The 22,620-nt window shown below is 24.6% G+C and overlaps 1 protein-coding gene across 4 annotated transcripts in view; it reads right to left on the bottom strand.

Annotated features, from left to right (window-relative positions):
- Positions 1–1,256: 1,256 nt before the first annotated feature.
- The window catches only part of LOC129605459 (GATA zinc finger domain-containing protein 14), a 42,764-nt gene continuing 21,400 nt past the window's right edge, over positions 1,257–22,620 (bottom strand). The window contains exons 2-8 of one of the 4 annotated variants that reach the window (XM_055515239.1): positions 10,974–11,044; positions 8,642–9,429; positions 8,448–8,563; positions 7,042–7,162; positions 4,874–5,135; positions 4,062–4,185; positions 1,257–3,848 (exon numbers count right to left, since the gene is read on the bottom strand). In XM_055515239.1, the coding sequence (XP_055371214.1) occupies positions 3,663–3,848; positions 4,062–4,185; positions 4,874–5,135; positions 7,042–7,162; positions 8,448–8,563; positions 8,642–9,429; positions 10,974–11,044 (1,668 nt within the window). In that variant the 3' untranslated portion in view covers positions 1,257–3,662. Of the gene's footprint in view, positions 3,849–4,061; positions 4,186–4,873; positions 5,136–7,041; positions 7,163–8,447; positions 9,430–10,973; positions 11,045–22,620 lie in introns of all 4 variants that reach the window. The other 3 variants (XM_055515238.1, XM_055515240.1, XM_055515241.1) reach the window with 3 other exon arrangements.

The raw sequence follows: 22,620 nt of genomic DNA, 5'->3' as shown, positions 1-22,620 counted from the left end.
TATGTATATATACTTACCCACATGTCTATAGATTTTTTTTTTTACACTGTCAAATGAATAATAATATTAAGTGTTTCCTAACAACAATTTGATATTAAGGTAAAGAGTAAATAATGCGAGTATTTTCCTCGAATTAGGCATCATATAGAGCTGCCTGTTTCTCTCGAATTAGAAATTTATATAACTGTTATTCAAAATAATTTTCATTTATTTCGAAAATAATTATTGTTTGATAGCAATTGTTCAACAGAAATATTATCATTGATTTTGTGGGGGAATTACAATACTGTAGTTCCAACGAATTTTGACTTAAGGGAATTTAAAAAAACAAAGTTAAAATAAAACTCATTTTAGAAAAATGCTCAAACTATATCGATTTTCTCTGTTGTGTCAGGATACTAAAATTTCCATACATTCCAATGGTATATTGCCATAGAGAAACTCCATTTTATAAAAATATATACGGACTATGTTGAATACAAACTGTTATATCAAATAATGTCATACTTATTTCTTATGTAGGCATTATAAACTTTCGTTTAAAATTATAAATACAAAAAAAAACAAAAGCGAGGTGGGTGTTAGGAAACACTTTTAATACTATATTTAATAATAACAGTTTATTGATTTATTTCACTTAGTGTGTTTCTTTCATGCGTTTTTATATATACGAGTACATGTACATAAAATATAATAAGTGTGTGTCTTATTAATCACGTAGTGTAATGTTTATTTGTTTTCTGATATAATTTTGACTTTGTTTTTTTTTTTATATTTCAATTTTTAGTTCTTTTAATTCTAGATTTTTATTTTTAATATTTTTTTTAATTATTTTTATAATATCATATAATTTTTATAAGTTTATTTATTTAAATCGCAATGGTATAAAATAAACAAATTTTATTAACTACCATATATTTTGTTTTTTTCATATTATTTTTTTATACAATAAATTTTATATTTAAATATATATGATATTTTTATATATATTATACTTTTAGCTATTTTTACATAGGTACTATATTTTATATTTAATTATGTATAAATAATATTTAAATTATATTTATTATAATTTTACGTACTTCTATATTTATATAAGGTTTATTAATTTTCAATAATAATGTTTATTTACATGAAATTAAATGTTCTCAACATTGTTCTATATCTGTAATAATTTATATATATATATGTATTTTTAAATATGAATTATTTATATATGAATTATCTATGTTTTATGCTATTTTTCATAATATTATGCAATTACATAAATGATATTGTTTGTTTTTTTTTTGTTGTTTTTCTATTATAATGTAAGTGTATTTTATGAATAAATTCTTTATTTACTAGGATAACAACTATTTTTTCTTTTTTTTTATAATATTGTTATTTATTTTTTAATTTAAATTTTGTTTTAGATATAAATATTATGTATGTATACTAATATTTCCCACCCCTAAATATAATTCAATATTAAATTCAAAAAGGAAACTCGAAAAAAATAAAAGAAAAGTTCACTGTTTGAATTTACAAAACACTCGTAAATTTCACGATTGGAAAAATGCTCCTTCTCCATAAAATTTAAATAATCTTAATATTTTAATTTTAAAATCTCATTCCAAATAACTTTTTGTCTTAAAGTTTTCAAGAAATATTTAGAAAAAAAAAATTGATTATTTTGATCTTAATTACACGATTCGGTACGATTGCTATGTCCTTCTTCATAGTAGACTTCAATTTTTACTCTGTCACATTCACTCAATATCTTGTTTTTCCCCCGGTTTTTCTCAAACTGTTTTCAAAAGTATAGTACTTTAGTATCACTAATTAAATTCTCAGTGAGTACAAATTGCAATAGCAAATAAACCACTAAATTAATCAGCTAAGTTTTAAATAACGCACTAAAATGAATAACTTCTCGATAAGTTTTAATAAATCTGTTTGACATCTGTACAAACAGATATATTCGTCATATTATTTTTATAATTTACCAAAATTTTATGACTATTACAATAACGGAGAAATAAAAACTTTTTTTTATAAAACGTGAATTTTCTAAGTTTAAGCTGATGACGCGGAGTATATGTATGTATAAAGAAATGATTATTTTCATTCAAATTTCAGAAAGATTAAAAAAAAATTCTTCCAAATCATCTTTTACTAAGAATATAGAAAAGTAACATAGTTATACAATTAAAACTATAATATGAAACTATTTTAAAACTCAATTCAAAATACATAAATCGAAGATGACTCTGTAGCTTCATTATTGCCTGAAGGTTCTCATTCATCTCCCATATTTTAACTTTTATACTGCATCTGTACATGGGATGATTATATTAAGTTATGAATAATATGAAGTGATTAAAATATGATTAGATTAATATGAATTGAATATGATATGATGAATATGACTGATATAGTGGCTAATAAAATTCTCGATTTTTTTTTGTGATATATTGCTTTACAATTAGGGGTGCGATATAAATTATAATTTACGCATAAATCATAATAGACATAATATGTTTGCATAACTTTGTTTATAGGGTAAAATATGTTCAGGATAATGAATATTAATTTTATTTTTTAATAATTTCCTATTGTGATTTTCTTTGGTTTATCTAATAAGAAATGTCCTTAATCATTTCTTATTTGTCCTTCTCCTCTTATTTACTTTTCAATGTGCAATAAAATATTCTTATTATATTATGCAGATATAGTTTAAGTACACATACATACTATAATTTTAATATATATATATATATATATATCCAAAATTTAAATACCATTAATAATCCTTTAATTGTATATTATGCATTATAATTTCTTTAATTTTCATAACTAAATTTTTAGTATCTAAATACATTTTCTATATAAATTTTTTTTATAATTTTTTTCTAAATTTTTTATTAAAAAAATTTTTTTTTGTAATTTGTTTTAATAATTATTCTTTAATTTTGTAAGAATATTTTTAAAGGATTTTTGTTCTTAGACCACGCTCAATCTATGTTGTTATTATAACCTTGAATATTGTAGCAAATGATTTTCTGCATACAAACTTAAAATTTTGATTTTGATATTGACGTCATTACTTAACGAGTATTGTGTAGATTTGTAGATTTTCCCAATTTCAATTCACTTTCATACACTATTGTTTAATTTATATTCTAACGAAAATTATTCAGATTTCCAGGAGTCGAAAGTTGCTGAATGGCTGACCTTAATTTAGTTTTGTATTTTGTAATCCCCATTTGTAATATTAAGATATCCGGGGTAGTGTGTAGCGTTGTGAAAGATACAATTTTCTTGAAAGTTGACAATAATTTTACTACACTTTTTTTCTTTTAGCCATTTTTGTTCAATTGTAATGGAAACTATTATAAATTAATTGTATTCTTCTGTTTCTGTCACAGCGTTATCAATAATATAGAGCACGCCACATTAAATTTCATTAATCTTAGCAACATTAGTCGAATTTTTGGAATACATAGTAAGCAAGATCTAAGTTTCGTTTACTCATTTTTTTTTAATGAATAGTTTTTATATTTATTATAGTTCTTTAATAATAATTTTAACTAAATTTTATTTTTCTAAATAAATAATTTTTATTTTAATTTTAATTAAATATTATAATTTTTTTTTTATTATAGTGAATGCAATTTAGATCATCTGCATATTGTACCTTCATCATCTGAACAATGACCTTTCGGTGATGCTAAAAATAATTTACCATTTGAACAGGCGCATAATTGTGTTACTTTATCAAAATTTTCATGAAAACTAGTACCACTTGTTAATAATTTGACTGGTTTTAAATTTGGTAAAAATATTTTCGATGATTCAAGTCGTATCTGTATTCAAAAAAAAAAGTACAAATTCAATTAAGGAGTGCAGGTAGATTTAAATTGCTAGGGAAAATATTTAAAGGACGAAATCAAAGAATAGAAAAAAGGATGTTTATTTAGTTAGAAATTATATAATTGTGAACGAGAAATTTGAGTAGTACAGTTAAAGCATTTAAGTCAAAGTAATTTAACATTTAAGTAATATTTTTTGTGACTTACACTACCATCAATTGAACTTAGCTTTACATCATCTAATGCATTTATATCAATTCCTCCAGCACGTGATTGTAAATTAATATCCTTGGCAGCAGTCATTTCTAATTGACGTGTCGGTGATTCTAGTCTAAAAATAGTAGAATAAAAAAAAAATTTTTAATAAAATTAATTGGGTAATTTGCTTATCGAATTTTAAATTGAATTTAAAATTTTAATCCTTCTATAACTACAAAATTTCGCTACATATAATCAAGAAATTTCGTATTGATATAGGTGAACTAAATATTTGCTTACAAGAAATTTTATCAAGGAAGTTGTAAGGAACTAAAAATTTAGTCATAAATTTGTTAAAACCAGTAGCTTCCATTGATTTTTTATTTTTATATCTGTTCCTACAATTTTACAATTTAGAAGCAAAAATTCATATAGTACGGCCCACGAAAACTATTTTTAAACATGAACGAATCCGCCATGCGAAATGGACAGACAGTCTAAGAATGAAACTGTCTTCTATATAATCTATGCGAATGTCGTGTGCACCCTGATTGGATTATCAAATTAATACGGTTTTGTACCCGATATAACCTGAGATATTCATTTAATTCAATTGTAAACTCTAAAACTTAATCTAATTACTATCCTCTGCCATTTCTCGCATAAGACATTCAACTTCCTGTTCTTCAACTTTCTACAAAAATTACTCAAATGGTATGCAAACTCTAATGATTTAAGCTATCAATTAAAATTTTTACCTTTATAAAAAAAATTATTAAAAAAATCTTAATAAACACACACTTATATACATAAATAATTACCTCAATTCTCTGCTTGGTTCAGCACGTACATGTGGTGTTTGAACTGATTCACGAAATGTAACACCACCTTCACCATCGATACGTAAATGATGGGCACCAATTACAACTTCATTACGATTAACAGAAAATAAATTTTTACCAGTTGTATCATTTATCCGAAAACCATTTGCAAGACATTCAAGTTTATCGTGTCCCAAAAATAAATGATTTTCTAATATACCATTTGAGTCACGTGTATTTATTGAAAAATTACGTGATGATTCTGTAAAATAATATAGAAAATACAAAAGTTATATATAAGTATGGAAAATATGAGGAAAACATCATAAATGAGATTTTATATATATAGAATATAATATTGATTTAGGTCTGAGAGACGATACACGTACACATCATAAATTACTAGTAATACACATACACATATACATACAAATAAAATAACTGTTCTATAAATTTGATATTTCAAATTTTGACAACTCATTTTCTATATAGTATATATAGTTTTTTAAGGACAAGTGAGAATAAAATCAAGGCAATGAGAGAGGGGGAAAGGCAATTTTAAGTTTGACAAAAAACCAAATTTGTTATTATATAAAAATTTTGGGAAATACCATTAAAGTTCAGAAAACATATATAGGATATCCTTTTTATGGTATATTAAGAGAAACTTACAAAAATTAAAATATTTTAGTCCTTTTTAATATTTCTCCATTGTTTTTCTTTGTTTTTGTTTTTCAACAAAAATAGAAGTCAAATTACTATATATAGAAATCCTTTTTTTTTTGTTTTCTTCCAAATTGCTATTCTTAACATCCTATTACACACATGAATTTATTATATTTTATTACACACACAAACAAATGTGTACATTAATATAAAATTAGGCATTCTGTGCCATTCCGGAAGGATGTTACCCATAAACTTAAATGTTTTATATGAAATTACAGGTGATAAAAAACAATATTTTTTTTAATATAATAACAAAAATTCATTAAAAGCTATTTTCTTCCATATTCTCATTCCGAAATTAAAATTAACTATAAAAGGAGAATGGAGGCATCCTATCAAAAGAAGAATGGGAAAAATGTGAAAAATTTATCCAAAAAAAAAAAAACAATAAATAAAAAGTTCAATAAGTTAAAATATATAAGGATCCTAAAATTAATTTAACAAATTTTTAGGGTTATTTTATCATTATTATTGCACAAACAGTTTACAAACTATGTTTGTCTGTACGTATTCGTAGCCATATGAATAATTTTGAATACATAATATGAATGTAATGCGGATAATGCTATAAAAAATTTAATATTATAATTCAACGTTATAATTACTCACATAGAGACAAATAATTCATAATTATTTATACAAGGTGTACACGATTTGAAGTGTATAACAACATCGCAATTAAAACTATCGGACAATTTTATCATATTGAACTCAATAATGCGAAAATTTAGAGAGAACCTACAAATTTGTTAAATTTTGCACTAGATACCATTCTATACTATGATACCTTTCCAGAATATGTGATTATATAATTTGTTTACACTCTGGAAAATCATTGTAAATAGACTTATTTATATGAACCATGAAGATAATTGTTGCTCCAACAGATATGTTAATAAAGAAAATTGTCGAATTTGAAATGAGACTGATTCATAAGAGATTCAACTGTATTTGTAAGGAACAAGGTATACGTTATACTGAATGGAAATTATAGCATATCGTAGCGCAGCTTAATTATGATTCTATTTTAATATATGGACTACATAGACCTAAAAGAAATCAATAGAGTAGCACTACCTATAAGAAAGCATCTGTAAGTAATACGGATAGTTGATTTCGAGAAATGAATCAATTAATTTAACTTCCGTGATCGTGTTGCGAATAATACAGTGACACTCGATTATTTTCGCTCAATTATAAGCAATTTACCCTAATTAATCGGAAATGGCCTGTGTTATCTCTAAAATGAATCAACATTTTAACTTCCCAATGTTTTATAAATTATATATATAATTATATATAATTATATATTTCATATCGTGTTCATAATCACAAATACGGTCAATTTTTTTTTACGGTAAGCCACCTGTATCCGTTATACACAGTACATACGGCGTATAAAAAAATTTATTTTAAATTTTTAAATTTTTAAAACTCACCTAAAGTAATTGGTTGTCCATGTTTTGAGCGTATCACGGATGCTCGTAATAAATCCATAATTAATGCTTGCCCTGATAATTGGATACCACCAGGAACAATTTTTAATTGGCCCATACCTTCCTATATAAAATATATTAAAAAAAAATTATATTATAAATTTGAATGAAAACAAAATACTAAAGGATATAAAAAATTGTTATTAAAACAAACCGAGAACAACGAATTAAAAGAGAAGAGAAGAAAAGTGCCGAAATAAAGGTCCAATATATTCAAACTTTACCATAAGGTTACGTTTCTCTTCTTTTTATGTTCCCAGTGTTAATTAGATTTTAATTATGTTATTACAAGCATTATTATTTTTATTTTTTTATTTGTTCATTATGGTATTTAAAGGACGATATTCAATAATTGATATTTAATAAATTGAATAATAAAGTTCTAATAAATTGATAACTAATATATAGATAATTAATATTGAAATTTATGAGGCGACCGGTAAAATGGTATTGTATTTTTCATATAAAGAAGGATCCTAAAAAAAAAGGATATTAAAAAGTTTTTTTATGAGAAACATTTTGAAAAAAGACACTAAATTTTTTTATTGTTGCAGGTATATAATGTCGGGATATAACATTATTCTTTAAGGGAATTGACAATAAAATTATTTATATTCTAGGGTATTTCTATAAAAAATTTTGTAATTTGTAGGAGCTATAAAAAATTTACTATAAATTAAGGGTTTATATGGCAAAAATTTTATAATATGCTTTCACTTAAGTAATTAAGGATAACAGAATATAAAAATGATTTTAATTTCTTTAATGTAAATTATTTAATTGTAGACGTACCAATGTAAGACTTGTGAACACAAGTGCTTATAGAACATGAAGCAAACTTATTTATCTGTTAAGCGGTAGTATAAAATAATTTTTAAAATGAACTAAAAGCAATGAAAATTTTTATTACTGTAGCACGAACTGCATTAAAATTATATTTCAAGTTTTATAGAATTATAAAAAGTATTACCCTTATTTTCTTAAGGACTTGTTGAAACTTTGAATAAGAAAATATCTAGTCACACTAATAGAACAGCCAAAACGGAAAACATCACACATGCAAGACGGAAGACCAGGATCATATGATTGTAATCGAAATTGGAGTACAGCACTTTATTTACCGAATGGCGGGTCAGTTGGAAGAACGCTTTTTCTCTTTAAGTTTCTTAAAACCTCTTTAAAGAATTAAATTTGAAATTTGGTTCGTTTACACGATAATGGAATCAAATGACTAAAAATGACCTTATTAGCATTATCCATCATCAAGATCTTATGGTATGCTCGAAATTATAAATTAAATTTCTTAAGAATAATAAATTTTAAATTAAATAATTTAATTTTGTACTTACCGATGAAAATTCCATAACTTTTAATATCCACAATGTTAATATTAAATTGATAATTATGAGTAACATTAAAATTAATAATAGTATATAAAGGCATTTTTTCCTCCATCCATATAAACCTAAATGAAATCCGATTCCATTATCAGGGAGTCCATTGAATACCGAATGATTTTTTTTATTATTATTATGTAATATACCTGATGTTGTACCTCCAACATTATTACTACCTTGACCACCACCAGCACTATTACTTCCACCTATACCAATTCCACCACTAATACTACCTGTTGGTTTCTTAGATTTTCTTTTTAATGATGATGAATTTGTTTGTAATTGCTGTTGTTGCTTCTGTTGTTGTTGCTGTTGTTGTTGTTGACCCAAAATACCTTGAGAATTTTCCGATGTTGTTATATTCGATCCGATCATCGTATCATTCCGTAAATTTCCTATGCTACCACCACTTTGATTAATATGTGTTATAATATTATTTTTTATACTACAATTTGGTGATATTGAATTTGATATTATTGTATTGTTATTATTATTATTATTACTATTATTTTTCTTATTATGATTTTTATTTATGGAATGATGGTTATGATTACTGTTATTATTATTATTACTACTAATATTATTATTATTATTTTGATAATTTGAATTTGTATAATTATTATTGATAACGACAGCTGCTGATGTTGATGGTGATTCAGGTGAGTTCATATCACTGACAACGTATGCTATTGATGTTGGTGTAGCTGATGTTGTAGTTGAACTTGTTTTTGGTAATGATGTTTTTAATTTTGATGTATGATCACGATTATGTTGTTGTTGTTGTTGTTGATGTTGTTTATGAGGATTTGTTATGATAGTTGAATTATAAGAATCCAATGTTTGAGTATTATAGGTGGTGTAATGATGATCCTCTTCACTGTTATTATGATGATGATGGTGTATTGTAGAATTTTTCTGAAGTTGGTTGGATTTGCTAAGTTGTTTTGTTTTTTTTTTTTTTTTTTTTGTAATTTTTCGGTTTAATATGGTTTACAATAGGATATGGATGTGATAATAGGTTGCAAATTAATAGTGCATTGAATGAACGGGTTAGTAATGGTATATGTTAATGGAATTTTCAAAGAAAACCAAAATAAAAATATTTTTTTTTAAATATGGCAGGTTGGATATACAAAGTAGAGGAAGAGAAGAAAAAAATTTAAAAGGAAAATCTAAATGAGTGCGATTTAAATGCAATTTTTAAATGAATTAAAAAAAATATAAATTATTTACAAAAATGTTTTATATATACAGTATGTATGTATTGATTTATATAATAATGGTAAGGTCTTTGTTGAGAAGTCAATATTTCAATTTTCGAAAAACGGAGCAATACCGTTATTAATTTTATCATTAATTCTTTGTACCGAAAGTGTTGAACTTTTAAATTCTTGCAGATTTTTCTAGTCGATTGATAGGATAGGAGTTCTATCAAATATATTTTTAAAACAGAAATATTACCACGATTTATATGTTTTTTATGGAGCTCTCGAGACATATGGTTATGTCAATATCCCTCCAAATATGGTTATGTCCGCGAAATTTCCAGTTAAAATTAGTTGGGGTTAAAACATTCATCCAACTCGGATGAAAAAAGGGATTGAATTTTTTAGTTAATTCATCACCAACTAAACATGCAAAAACCAACATCTCTCTAGAGAGTCTTGGAGATTCGGAACCACACATATTTTTAATACCTGGATTCAGTGAGATTCAATGATAAACGTATGCACTCTTCCAATTTTAAAAAAAAGTTAGAATGCACATCTCAAGCCACCACATGTAATCATAAAATTGAAGAATTCTTCAACGAAATCTGACTTAAGGTGCAAGAAAATGTCTCTAATCAATAGTTACGAGCGTAATTTTGGGAATCTCTGAACTAAAATTTAGAATATGAAAAATTTTTCGTTTCGATTAACTTGATAATGAACTCTCTTACAAGACTAATGTGAAAAATTTCTTTGATTAATAGAAGATAAAAATTGTTTGATGAACTAACTCCCGGAATACACATTGCTATAAATATATAGTATATACATGGCTATGAATATATTTATGTTTTAATATTTTTTATTTAAAATAAGCTTGGTCGACATTATAATTTTCTCTAGTTTTTCAAACAATAATTGACCGTAAGTATTTACTTTAGAAACCTACAAAATCACTTCAAACAACTGTTTAGAACTTTAAGTCTCCCAACAATCTAATGAAATCCATGTTGATAAACACAGGATATCACAGAAATCACATTATTTTGTATTATCTAATAGAAAAATTCTCTAGAAAAATTTTTAAACTGTCTAATAAAATTATGATAATCTACAAAAATTTTATGATTTTTCTACTATGGTTTTTAATGTTTCTATTTTAAATGGGGCAAATTTTGAAATTTAGGAAATTTAATTTAACTACACATATAAACTATGATTTTATCACCAAAACAAATAATAAAAGAAAAAATTATTTAAAACTTACCTCAATAGAACTTCTTGACTACTGCTTGTTGCTTCATTGCAATCATCAAAATTATTTTCACCACAGCTTTCCTAAAAAAAAAAAGGAAATAACCAAATAAGCAAAACTGAAAACACTTTTTGTAAAAAAATTTTTTATCAAATTCTGAATTTCACTTTACAATTTGAACAACAATAAACAAATAAAATAAAATTTTGCTTTCAATTTTCCGAAACCTTCATTTTTTTTTTGAAATCAATACTTTTAATTTTTCATCTTAAAACTTCAAGTTTTTGTTTTTCCAAAATTAAAGTGTCATAATTTTTTTCTTTTACAATGTAACACGCACTGACGTCAAAGTGATTACCCTGACTATTGATTTACCTTCACATTTCATATACACACACACACACATAATTGTATGTAAAATTAAAAACAAAGAAAATTACCGAAAATAAATTGAAATTTCATTTGAACCAAAAGATAAAAAACTCTAAAATTTCTTTACAATTTTCAATATTAGCAGAACCGTCGCCCTTTAATATGAAATTCACCGCGAATAGCGTTTATTAAAATTTCTTTCATGCCCAATCTATCTGAATTTTTGAATATTTTATGTAAAATACTTTTTTCACGTTTGATGACACAATTCAAACTGACAAAGATAATTTTTCAGTGTTTTCATTTTTTTTTTGTTTTTGGTTATTATGGAAATTCAAAAAAACAAAAAATTATAGAAAATGAAACAGAAAGAAAAGTTCACTTAACGAGTTCGCGACAACAACATACGCCCACATAATATTTTATTAGAATCACTTTGCTCTATCCGAATTTATATACAAATTAATATGTACAAGTGATTCTATAATAATATGTGAATAGGAAACATAAATGTTAATCTTTTACAATATTTTCAACCAAAGAGAATCTTTAAGATTTTTAATATAGCAAATAATATTTTAAATTTACTTAAGCAACTTAAATGTTTAGCACAATATTATGTAAATTGTAATGTAAAACGCGTAAAGTTTATGTTATAATAAATTTATTAAGATTTTTTTTTATGATTTAAAACTAAGGTCATTACATTTCAAAGATGATGACAATCTCATAATAACATAGCCTTATATTTTAACAACATTTTGACATTTCAATAGAATTCAAATAGGTTCTATTGTGAATGAAACCAATTACCATGTTAGCTAGTATCAATAACTATTTAAAAATCATTTCTCTCAAAAAAATTTAGAAAGCGAATAGTTTTCTGTAAAAGATCATCTCATTTATTAAGAGCTCTATAAGATTCCAGAAACAATTTAATTTGATATTGCATGCTTCGAAATGCTATTTAAATTTTTACTTAAATATAGCCAAAAAATTTCTTATACCTAATGTTGACTAATTTACTAAAGCTACTTTTTCCAAATTTTTTCACGTTTTTCTTTTACTTAATTTTTTTTTTTTGGACTTATTTTCACATTCTTATTTTTATTATTATCTGTTGAGTGAGAAAACTCATAAATCATTAAAATAGTTGTAAAAATGACAAAATTTTTCTGTTAGCTTGTTTTAGTGTCAGAATGAAGGAATAAAAGTTTTTGCTCAAATTTTTAAAAATGAAATTTGTGACCTATCTTAAATTTTTAATATTCACCTTAAACTTATATATGATTCCGCTGGAAATCAAAAAAAATGGAAATTTATTTTGCGAAGCAATGCGTTTCTGAATTGGTAAACTAACGCATAAGCTCACATAGCTATTGGCTGTAGTTTGAGATAAAATAAAAATTGTGAATTTCTGGTAACACATAAGTAGTTGACGGATTTTAATTAATATTTGTCCAATTTCTTTTATAGCAACAGAAAATTAAATTCTTAACTAGACTAGAGTCTACAGTTCATTTAAAAAAAAAAGATACTTTAACTGTTGACTCAAAATTATTTCCAATTAACATTAGATTTTCAAACGACTAATGCAACAAAGTTATTTTTTTAATAATTAATTGTTAAGTTCAAAGATTGTCACTCTAAATCACTGATATCAGCTCTTTTTAAACGTTCAGTAACGCCAACATGCTATGTTGCCTCATTTATTAAACTTTTTTTTCCAACTTATTACTTTTGAGATCAGATATCTTGTTGAATTTTTGGAGTTCCTTTAAACAAGAAGTCGAACGACTATTTTTTTTAAATTTTCTTGTTCATTTGGAATTGTAAAAATTTTTCTGTATCAGGTCTCGTGCCAGGTCTCTTAAATTTCATTGTTACAACAACTTAAAATTTAATTTTAAACCAAAATGTAATAGGCTTTATGGAGTCGTAAGTGTGTTATCTAAGGTGATACATAGGACAAGAACAATTAATATACACTCTTATATTGGTGGATCAAAAAATAATTCATCAAGGGAGACAAACAACTTCCATTTTTAGCTCTTTTACTGCCGTTATTAAAAATTTTTTCGATCTTTTTAAAATCTCGCGTTCTGCTAGAAAAAATTTAATATAGCAAATATCTGCCCGAAATTAAACACTTTTCATATTATGGACTTTATGATCATTAAGAAATACGATTTATTTTAAAAGTAAAATTCAATTATAATTTTTCTCTTTATTTTTTTCTTTCATGATTTTTAAGAAAATTATTATTATTGCCATACACTTGGCTTAATTAAAAAAATAATTATTTTTAAAGTAATTATAAGTAATAAATTTTTTTTTGTATTTCCCATAAGTGTCTTCAGTTTTTCAATCATTTTATAATTTTTAAATTAAGAAATATTCTTGGACATGTGAAGATCTTTTGGCAAAATTTTTAATGAAAATTTTTAAATAAAAATATTAAAATAATGTTTTTAATAAAATATTCGCCAGTATTTTTTAAATTATTGTTATGATAAATTATTAGTAGAAAGGAAATATTTTATAATTGATATATGAACATTAATAGTCTCAAGAACTAAGTGATTTAGAAGGACAATACTCAAGAATTTCGCGGAAGATCGTTTTTAATTTTTCCGATAAATAAATTTATTATGATTTCTTCGATTTTCGCTCACGTATATATCTCAAATTCTTATCTGTTTTTTGTAATTTTTTGTAATAATAATGTTTTGTTCCTCATACAGTGAGGATATAAATCTTAAGTTTTGAACCAGTAAATTGACCGCCAAAACTTTCATTCAAACCAATATCCGGCATTGTGGTTCGTAATGCTTCGGCCGAAATATATGAAAAACTGCTCATAATCACACTCTGAAAAATGACCACCTGAAACGTTACCGAAATTGTCATTGACACCAAAACATAAATAAAAAGTATAAACAGTAATGATTCATTAAACAATTCAAATAAAAATTAGATGCACATTTGCAAAAGTTTAAAAAATCACCCATTACTGTGTCTTTCTTTTTAAGTGTAAATGCTTTTTCCAAATTTTTTGTAGAAATATGCTCATGTTTGTTTCTAATATACAATCGAATCAAACATTAATTTAAAATTTCAAAATTTTATACAACTAGCAATAATAAGCATGTTCATTTAGAAAACTCCGAAAATAAAAATCTTTATGAAAATTTATTATCTCCTGTAGGAGTATATAATTAGATGAAAATATTCGTGTTCAAAATAAAAATACTGATGTTTTAGTAATAAATTTTAAACAAAAACGACATCTAAGGGATTTACGTAGAGTTACAATAATAGAGGTAATTGGATTTGTCATATATTTTATATAAGGCAGGGATTGATATTAAGAATATTTCTACATAGTGGATATTATCAATGTATTTAATTTTGCTCGAAAAAAAATTCCCTGTAGTGCACAATTCTTATACATAATTGCCTTTTATTAATTAAGCATTTACTGCTAAAGAGGGAACACACTTAAGAGAATAAATCCCCTCTAAGTTTATTGAATTTATAATAGTGAATTGAAGAAGAATTCATTTTAAATAAATTGAAAAATTTAAAATGATTCATTCATACAAAAATTCTCATTCATAGTAAAAAATTCGATGAAAATACTAAATTTTGTAGAGAAAAAATTACAATAATATTGTTAATGATTTATTTATTTATTCTTATCCCCCCATATGTAGTGGATACTGAGAAGACCTAAGAAGATCGATTACAATTCAAAATAAACAATTTTTTTCCGTTTTAATTAAAAAATCAATTAAAACCCGTAAAAAAATTTTCAAAATATTTTCTCGAAAATGTTTGTGTTTCTAGACAATCTTGTTTATTTTTTTCTTGTTTTTCAAAAAACAAAATATTACTCACGGTCTCTACTGGAAATTTTCTATGACACCTTTATATTTGGGAAAATAATTCAATCCTTTTAATATTTCAAAGTAAAAAGTTTAAGGCACTGACACTAACTTTAACATCCTTCGTATTAACAAAAATTTTGACGTGTCTTGACCTAGTAATGAGTAAACAAACAATAATTTTTATTTAATGTTCAAGAAAGTATAGACATAATTATGCATATTGTGTGGATAATAGAAAATGACCTCTTCAAATACGTTGACTCTTAAGAAATTAAGAACATCATGGACGGAACTATCTAAAATTTCGTCCTATTGTGTAGCAGCTTTTTTAGAAAATTGGGTAACACACAATGATTGCGTTTAAACAGGCTATTTCAGTTTAAGGTCGGAATGTGTTGAAGCTATTTCAAACGTCTTATATTTTACTTTGTAAGCCAATTTTGACAACTAATGAAAACCACATCTAATCTAAACAAAATACGTTTCTAGTCATATATTTAAAATATACGCTTATTATAAAAAGCAACAAAATGTTTTCCATACCAAAAACATATGTAAAGTAAATTGTTTAAATCATTTTATAATGGGGCAAATAAAGTTCATAATTTTCATGAATTCTAAAAAAAAAATTTCGAAAAATGATTTTATTATGATCTTTATATAAACATAATTGGTAATCTAAAATGCAACATCATTTTTCATAAATTCAATGGAGTAAGAGAGTAGGTAATTAAATTTATTGTAGTGCGGCACTTTTAACCACATAAACAAACAATATAATTGATGTGGTCTCACATCATGTCTCTAATAAAAAAATATTAAAGAAAAAAGAGAACAAGAAAAGAAATAAAATTAAAATTTCCACATTCCATATTTTTTTTTTGGTTCCGCTTTGCTTGCTGATCTCAATTTTTGATTCTTAAAATGTTGATCTAAAAATAAAAAAAAATTTAATTTTTGCTTCATTTCAATGAAATTTCATAATTATCATGTCATAAAATTGACATGCGACAAAAATTTTTTAAGCATTTTAAACCAGCGGATTTTCTTTTTTTTTTTGCATGATTTTTAAATTTAAATTTTTTTTTATTTTTATTTGCGGTAAGTGAACAAATTTTAATTTAAAAGCAAAAACTCTTGCCAAAATAATTTTTTTTTTCGGAAATGTGCAAAAAAATTTTTACAGTTTTTATTTGAAAAAATGACAGTTTAATATTATTTTGACACGTACATTTTGCAAATGTTACGATTACCAATGACATTAAAACATAAAATATTTTTAAAATTTTCAATTTAGTAGGAAAAAGTTTAATTTAATCAATTAATTTTTGAACTAATAATCTATGTATTAATTTTTTAAAATGTATTTTAACTCTGAATATCTTTCAATATATATTTTGCGAAAGAATATTCACCTGGATTGAATCGTCTGATCGGGTCAATGTCTCTCACAACTAGGTAGTTAAGCTCACTACGGATGCAAGGAGAGATCAATGGATTAACTTGATATAATGAGCTAATCGACATACAAATATGCGTAAATAGAAATAACATATGCAAATATGTAATATTAATTAAAGACCTCAATCTCTTCGGCAAAAAAAACATCCGAAAATAAACAAATATTGTGCACATTTTTTAAATCCAGTGTAAAGTGGAATTCCTACTATATAATGCTTCATATAAAAAAAGCCCCTATTAATCGAACAATTTGAAATGTTTACGAAATTTTTGTATTACAACCAAAACGATTTTCTGTGTTTTTTATATAAATTCCTTTGCTTATCAAAAGACAAAACTCATTTTTTATACAGCGTACGCTTATTTACAAAAAATAAATTTATTCTCTTCAGCACCCTCTTTAAATAAATAATAGATATAATATGAAGAATTATGGAAAATCACTAGAACTATTTTTAATGAAATTTATGAATTTTTCTATTACGGAAATCATCAAAACGCATAATAATCGTCTTACATGTGTGAAATAATTATAAATGCTCATAAATAACGAGCATTTCATATTTCGATGAATAGAAAATTTTCAAAAAGAAAATTTTCTATGCAGAATAAATTTTCACGAATTGTCATGAATGCCTGACACTTTATAGCATTCTAAACAATACATATTTAGGGTGTCAGGAATTTCATTGTACTCCTGAAGAAGGATGATATGACGGATTTAAGCGAAAAACTCAACCCTATTGACATTTGCTTTTTAATCGAACTATATGATTCGTATCATCAGATTATTTAAAATCAAGTGCACACGAAAAGCGAATAGCAACGAAATTTTAATTACACATTTTGATTCTTTGCTTTACTAATTGAAATTATTATGAACTACGTGTATATTAGTTTTTAAGATTGAATTACCTTTATAACTAAATACTAAATTAGTTCTCTCATTTATATGTAAAAAATTCGTGGTCAAACTAAAAAATTAACAATGTTTTGTTAAAATCACACCAAAATGAAAAAAAAAATTATATCTAAATACAAAATATAACTGTTTTAACACCAATGCAACAACACACATAAACATTATAATTAAAATTCCCCAAAAGAAATAACAACTTTTTCCTGTTCTTCAAAATTTGATTAAATGTCACTTTTGAAATAAATGACATTTCACATACCTATATAATTATTTTAAATTACTGTTATAAAATTGTTTTGATTATTTTGTTATTGTTTTTGTTTTTATTCTGTATGATATTTACCCCTTTTATATGATGACAAAAGGAATTTTACATAGGTTAATTAATACTCTTATATTCAAAATAATTACGTGCATATTTTTATACATACACAAAAAATAACAAAAACATAAAAAAACTAAAATCCCATGTTCACAAACAAGTAAAAAAAAAAAATAAATGGAAAACCATTAAAAAAAATAAAAGTTTTTTTCTTTGAGTGACAAACATGATTATCAGGTAAACATTAACGAAACAAAAAATTAATAGATTGATTTACACCCTATATTCAAAAAGGAGAAATGGAGCAAAAAAAGGTGGTAATTGAAATGTGAACTATTGTTAGAATTAATTCTCTACATAATAATGAATTTCTCGTATTTTCACGAGATCTCGGAAAAATGATATCTTAAGCTTATTTTTGATTTATCAAATGTAATAGCTGGCTATCAAATCAATATCTTTATTCATGTCAGTTAACTTCGATTAACTAAAAATTTGACACTGATTACAAGTTTATGGAAATATTCAATTAAGTTGGTCTGTGTTTATGTATGTGTATCATAATTCACTTACATGTAAGAGAACTTCGACTTCCAAATTGCACAATTTGTTTTATACTACACGTGTTTGTCACTTTCTGCCTATAAACAGAACCTTAATGGCAGCGACAGAACCGTCCAGTCTAACAAGACCATTTATATTTCAGTTGAAAAAGCATTAGCTGTTAAAATTAAAAAGACCATCATTTGCATTTATGTTCTTAAGCTGATTTTTTCTGTAAACACGTCGTTCTTTTGACCTAAATAGTAAACGAAAAATCAAAAAATTTCCCAAACAACGACCACAGCGGTACCGTTCTCAGTGTTCGAGTAATAAGGTAGGGTGTAAAAATAAAATAATATTCAATTTATCAGCAAAAAATCATATGTTGAGATTTTTTAAAATTTATTTTTAAGTGTGTGTGTGTGTTGTGTGCACTATGAACAAACCATAATATGCGCCTATAATAACAATAAATGAGTATTATGTATATGCAGAGCAGAGTAGTGTTAACCCCTATGGTATTGACTAAATACGGTGTGAGTGTGAGAGATGAGAATTATGGGAAAAAAAAGTTATTTTTTTGTTTTATTTTATTTTACGTGTTGAGATTGCCACTTCGTTAATCACATTTAATTAAGGATTGTCACGCAAAAAGGATAATAATTTTCAAATATGGTATTTTATCACGTTAAAATGGAAAAGATTTCTCGAATTTTTTTTTTTTTTTTCGGAATTATATTTTTACCAGCCCCCTCCCTCCCAAATTTTTGCCTTTTTTTATATATGTACATGTCATTTTCAGTAAAAACAATATTTTAATTGCTCGTTTTTTTTAGAAATAACCAAAAAAAGTCTCTAATTTTTTTTAAATATTGGGAAACAAAGTGTCCATTTTAGTTTTATTATTTTAACCATTTTTTTTTTAATAATATTTAAAGTCTCAAAATTTTTCGTTTGTCCCATAGCTAATTCACAATAGGAACTTTATTTGAACTCTATCTTGATTTTTAAAATATCTGCAATGCACATACCTTATATACTTGGTATCTAACTAATTGTATTAACAAAATACTTCAAAATGGAGCAGTTGAGTCAGTCGAACGCAAATTTTAATTGTATGATTCCTAGGTAGAAATATATTGTGCAATGGCTCTTATATAATATCTCGCCTCAGTGCCATATCGCCTTGGAATGGCGATAACAGCTACCACTATTTGCAATGATTTAAATCCCACAAGCGCCTCCGCAATAGCTGCTCTTGGAAAGGCTTCGATTCTTATTATTAAACGCAAGAGAATAATTGTTATTTAAAATAAATTAAAATAAACCAAAATTTCTATACATAATTCTTCATTTTGAAAAAGCCTTTGGCAACTTCAATTACGGTTTTTTATTCAAATTTTATAAAAAAAAAATTTATAAGAAAAAAATTTACGAATTTGTGGAGTATATAAAAATATTCCTGTGGTAATAACAATTTTATAGGTAATTTCACTGATTATCATCACTTTTCATATGATTTATATATAATTAAGCGTATGTGCAGAGAAAAAAAAGTCACAGTATCAACATAAATTTAACAAAAAACTGAGAGAGCGAGAAAGAGAAATAGAGTAAAAAAAGGGTTCTCTAGGACACAATTTGTTTACATTTCGAATTAAATTTTCATTATACATATACACATGCAAACAAACATTTATGGAAATTACATAATATTATTATAATAGATAATTCCACCATATCACTCTCCAAGAGAGAAAGAGAGAGAGAGAAGGAGGCAGAGAAAAACCGAGAAAGAGAAAGATAGAAACAAACAAAATTATTAAATTTTATACGAACGCAGTTATAAAAAAGTGTAGGTATTTTAATGGTAAGCCGTATACCGTTAATTTACATATAAATTTCTAAATACACACAAACACATTACCTATGAATTTTTTTTTTTTTGTTTTTAATAGGAAAATAATTTTTATACAGTAAATTAGTGATTGTTAAAGCTGATAAGTGCGGTAAATTAATATTAAAAACGTGAAAATTTTAAGCGTTTTTGTTGTTAATATTATAAAATTTATTAAATTTTCACCTTAAATACTGGGAAATCTTAATTTTATAGATGATATTTTTTTTTTATAGAAAAAATAAAAATTGTTTAAGGCTTCAAATATTATGTTGAGAAAGGTAATTTAAAATTTTTGATTTTTACATGTTTACTGAAAATTAATTTTTGGGACTCAGAAACTAATAAAAGGAAAATGTATGTATATCGTAAAACAAAATTAATATTTAAAAATAGAAACTATTTAACCTACTAGCATACCAAATACGTATGGTGGAAGCATTATAGTAATTAGTATGCTACGAGTGAAAAATTAAAGAAAATATTTAGACCAGTTAAACGAAAATAGATTTTTTAAATAGTTTAACAGTTTTATGTAATTATAATGTTATAATAATATGGACGTAATTGTTATATGAGTAAATTTCTGAAATTTCCATATTATAACAATTATCGTAGAGTAATGAAATTATATTAAATAAGCAAATAATCTAATTAACATTCATTTAAATGCTTAATTCTAAAGAAACAAATAAATTAATTTTAATGAAAATGAAACTTATATAATACATATAGACTGGTATACTATCCAATAGTCATAGAGCTCAAAGGATAATTTCTGCCAGCAGAGATAAGCAGTTGATATTTTTATATTTCCCTTTAATTAAAATGTCATGTCAGTAATATCTATAGTATTTTAAGACTAATAAACTTAAAAGTTAACACCATTGTTAATGATAGGAATAATTAATAGAGTTCTCTAATATATTGACAGACTGCAGTCATTGTTTGCAGATTCAAAAAAAAAAAACAAATAAAATATTTTAATGTGATATTCGCAAGTTCACACTCAACAGCAGAAATATAAGAAAGAAAATGAAGAGAGAGAGAGAGAGAAAGAGAAGAACACAATGGTTGATTTTCAAATGAGTGTTTTAAGAAGGGTAAGTTCAAAAAGCTATGAAAATGTTTTTTATACATTTAAATATTTCAAATTTTAAGAGCACTTTAGTAATATCAAAAAATTTAAGTTTAGTTCGTAATATAAAGGTTTGTTTCCTTAATACGACTTTCTTGGAAAAGTCCATTTGAAATTGAAAATCCGATTTCCAAATTCTAATATTCCTTAAGATTTTTCTGGTTCATTATGTCAACAAACACAGTTCAAATGAAAAATTTAAAAAAAAATCGTGAATATTATTCTGTAGTGTTGAATTGCAGCCCGAAATTTCTCAAAAATTGATTTATCCAATACCGCATATATTTACAAAATAAATTCATATGTAAATTTTTATCAAGCATCAGATCAGTCCGAATCGTTTAAAAAAGGACATCAACTAACCGATCCACTTTCAACTGAAAATATGTAGCTTATTTACATTTCATTTCCATTGATGCGATCACAAGATCTCCCTTATTGTATGCAATTCGTTTTGTTATTATTTTATTATCACATGAGGCGGTAAAAGAACATTAATATATATACATAAATGTATATGTATATAAGTAATTCAAATAAATTTTGAACAATAATTTACTTCCAATTATAAAATAAAATTAATGTAAAAGAATTACGACCTTTAGGCTCTTACATTTTTTACAAATTCAAATTACAATTCTATGAAACACAATAAAATTAATACACCTTAAAAATATGTAATTTTTATAAGAATTTCTTGAGATATTTTAAAAATTTAATGTTTTTATTTTAGTAATATAGGTATACAATACACCATTCTTATATTAATAGCATCTAATATAATACTAATAAGTACATAACATCTTTATACAAAGATACAAAAAATAATAAGGAATATTTTATTAAATAATACAAGCAACTTTAAAAATAAATTAAAACACCTGATGCTATGCTATTAGCTTTATTAAATTGTTATAAAATATTTTCTTCAATAAATAACATAAACATTCCAAAATAAAATATTTCCAATTTCCGATTGCTAAAAGGGTACAAACTACAATATTATATATTATAATAAATATAACAAATATATTAGGATGTATTTGTATTATATTATTTATAATGTATGTAGGTATGTGCCTACAACACTTTATTATGTAATAACATTAAATAACTT

The sequence above is a fragment of the Condylostylus longicornis genome, unplaced genomic scaffold (assembly GCF_029603195.1).
Source record: "Condylostylus longicornis isolate FDR11 unplaced genomic scaffold, ASM2960319v2 ptg000013l, whole genome shotgun sequence".
Classification (NCBI taxonomy): Eukaryota; Metazoa; Arthropoda; class Insecta; order Diptera; family Dolichopodidae; genus Condylostylus; species Condylostylus longicornis.
Note: the sequence above shows the minus strand (reverse complement) of the source record. Positions and strands in the feature narration are given on the sequence as shown.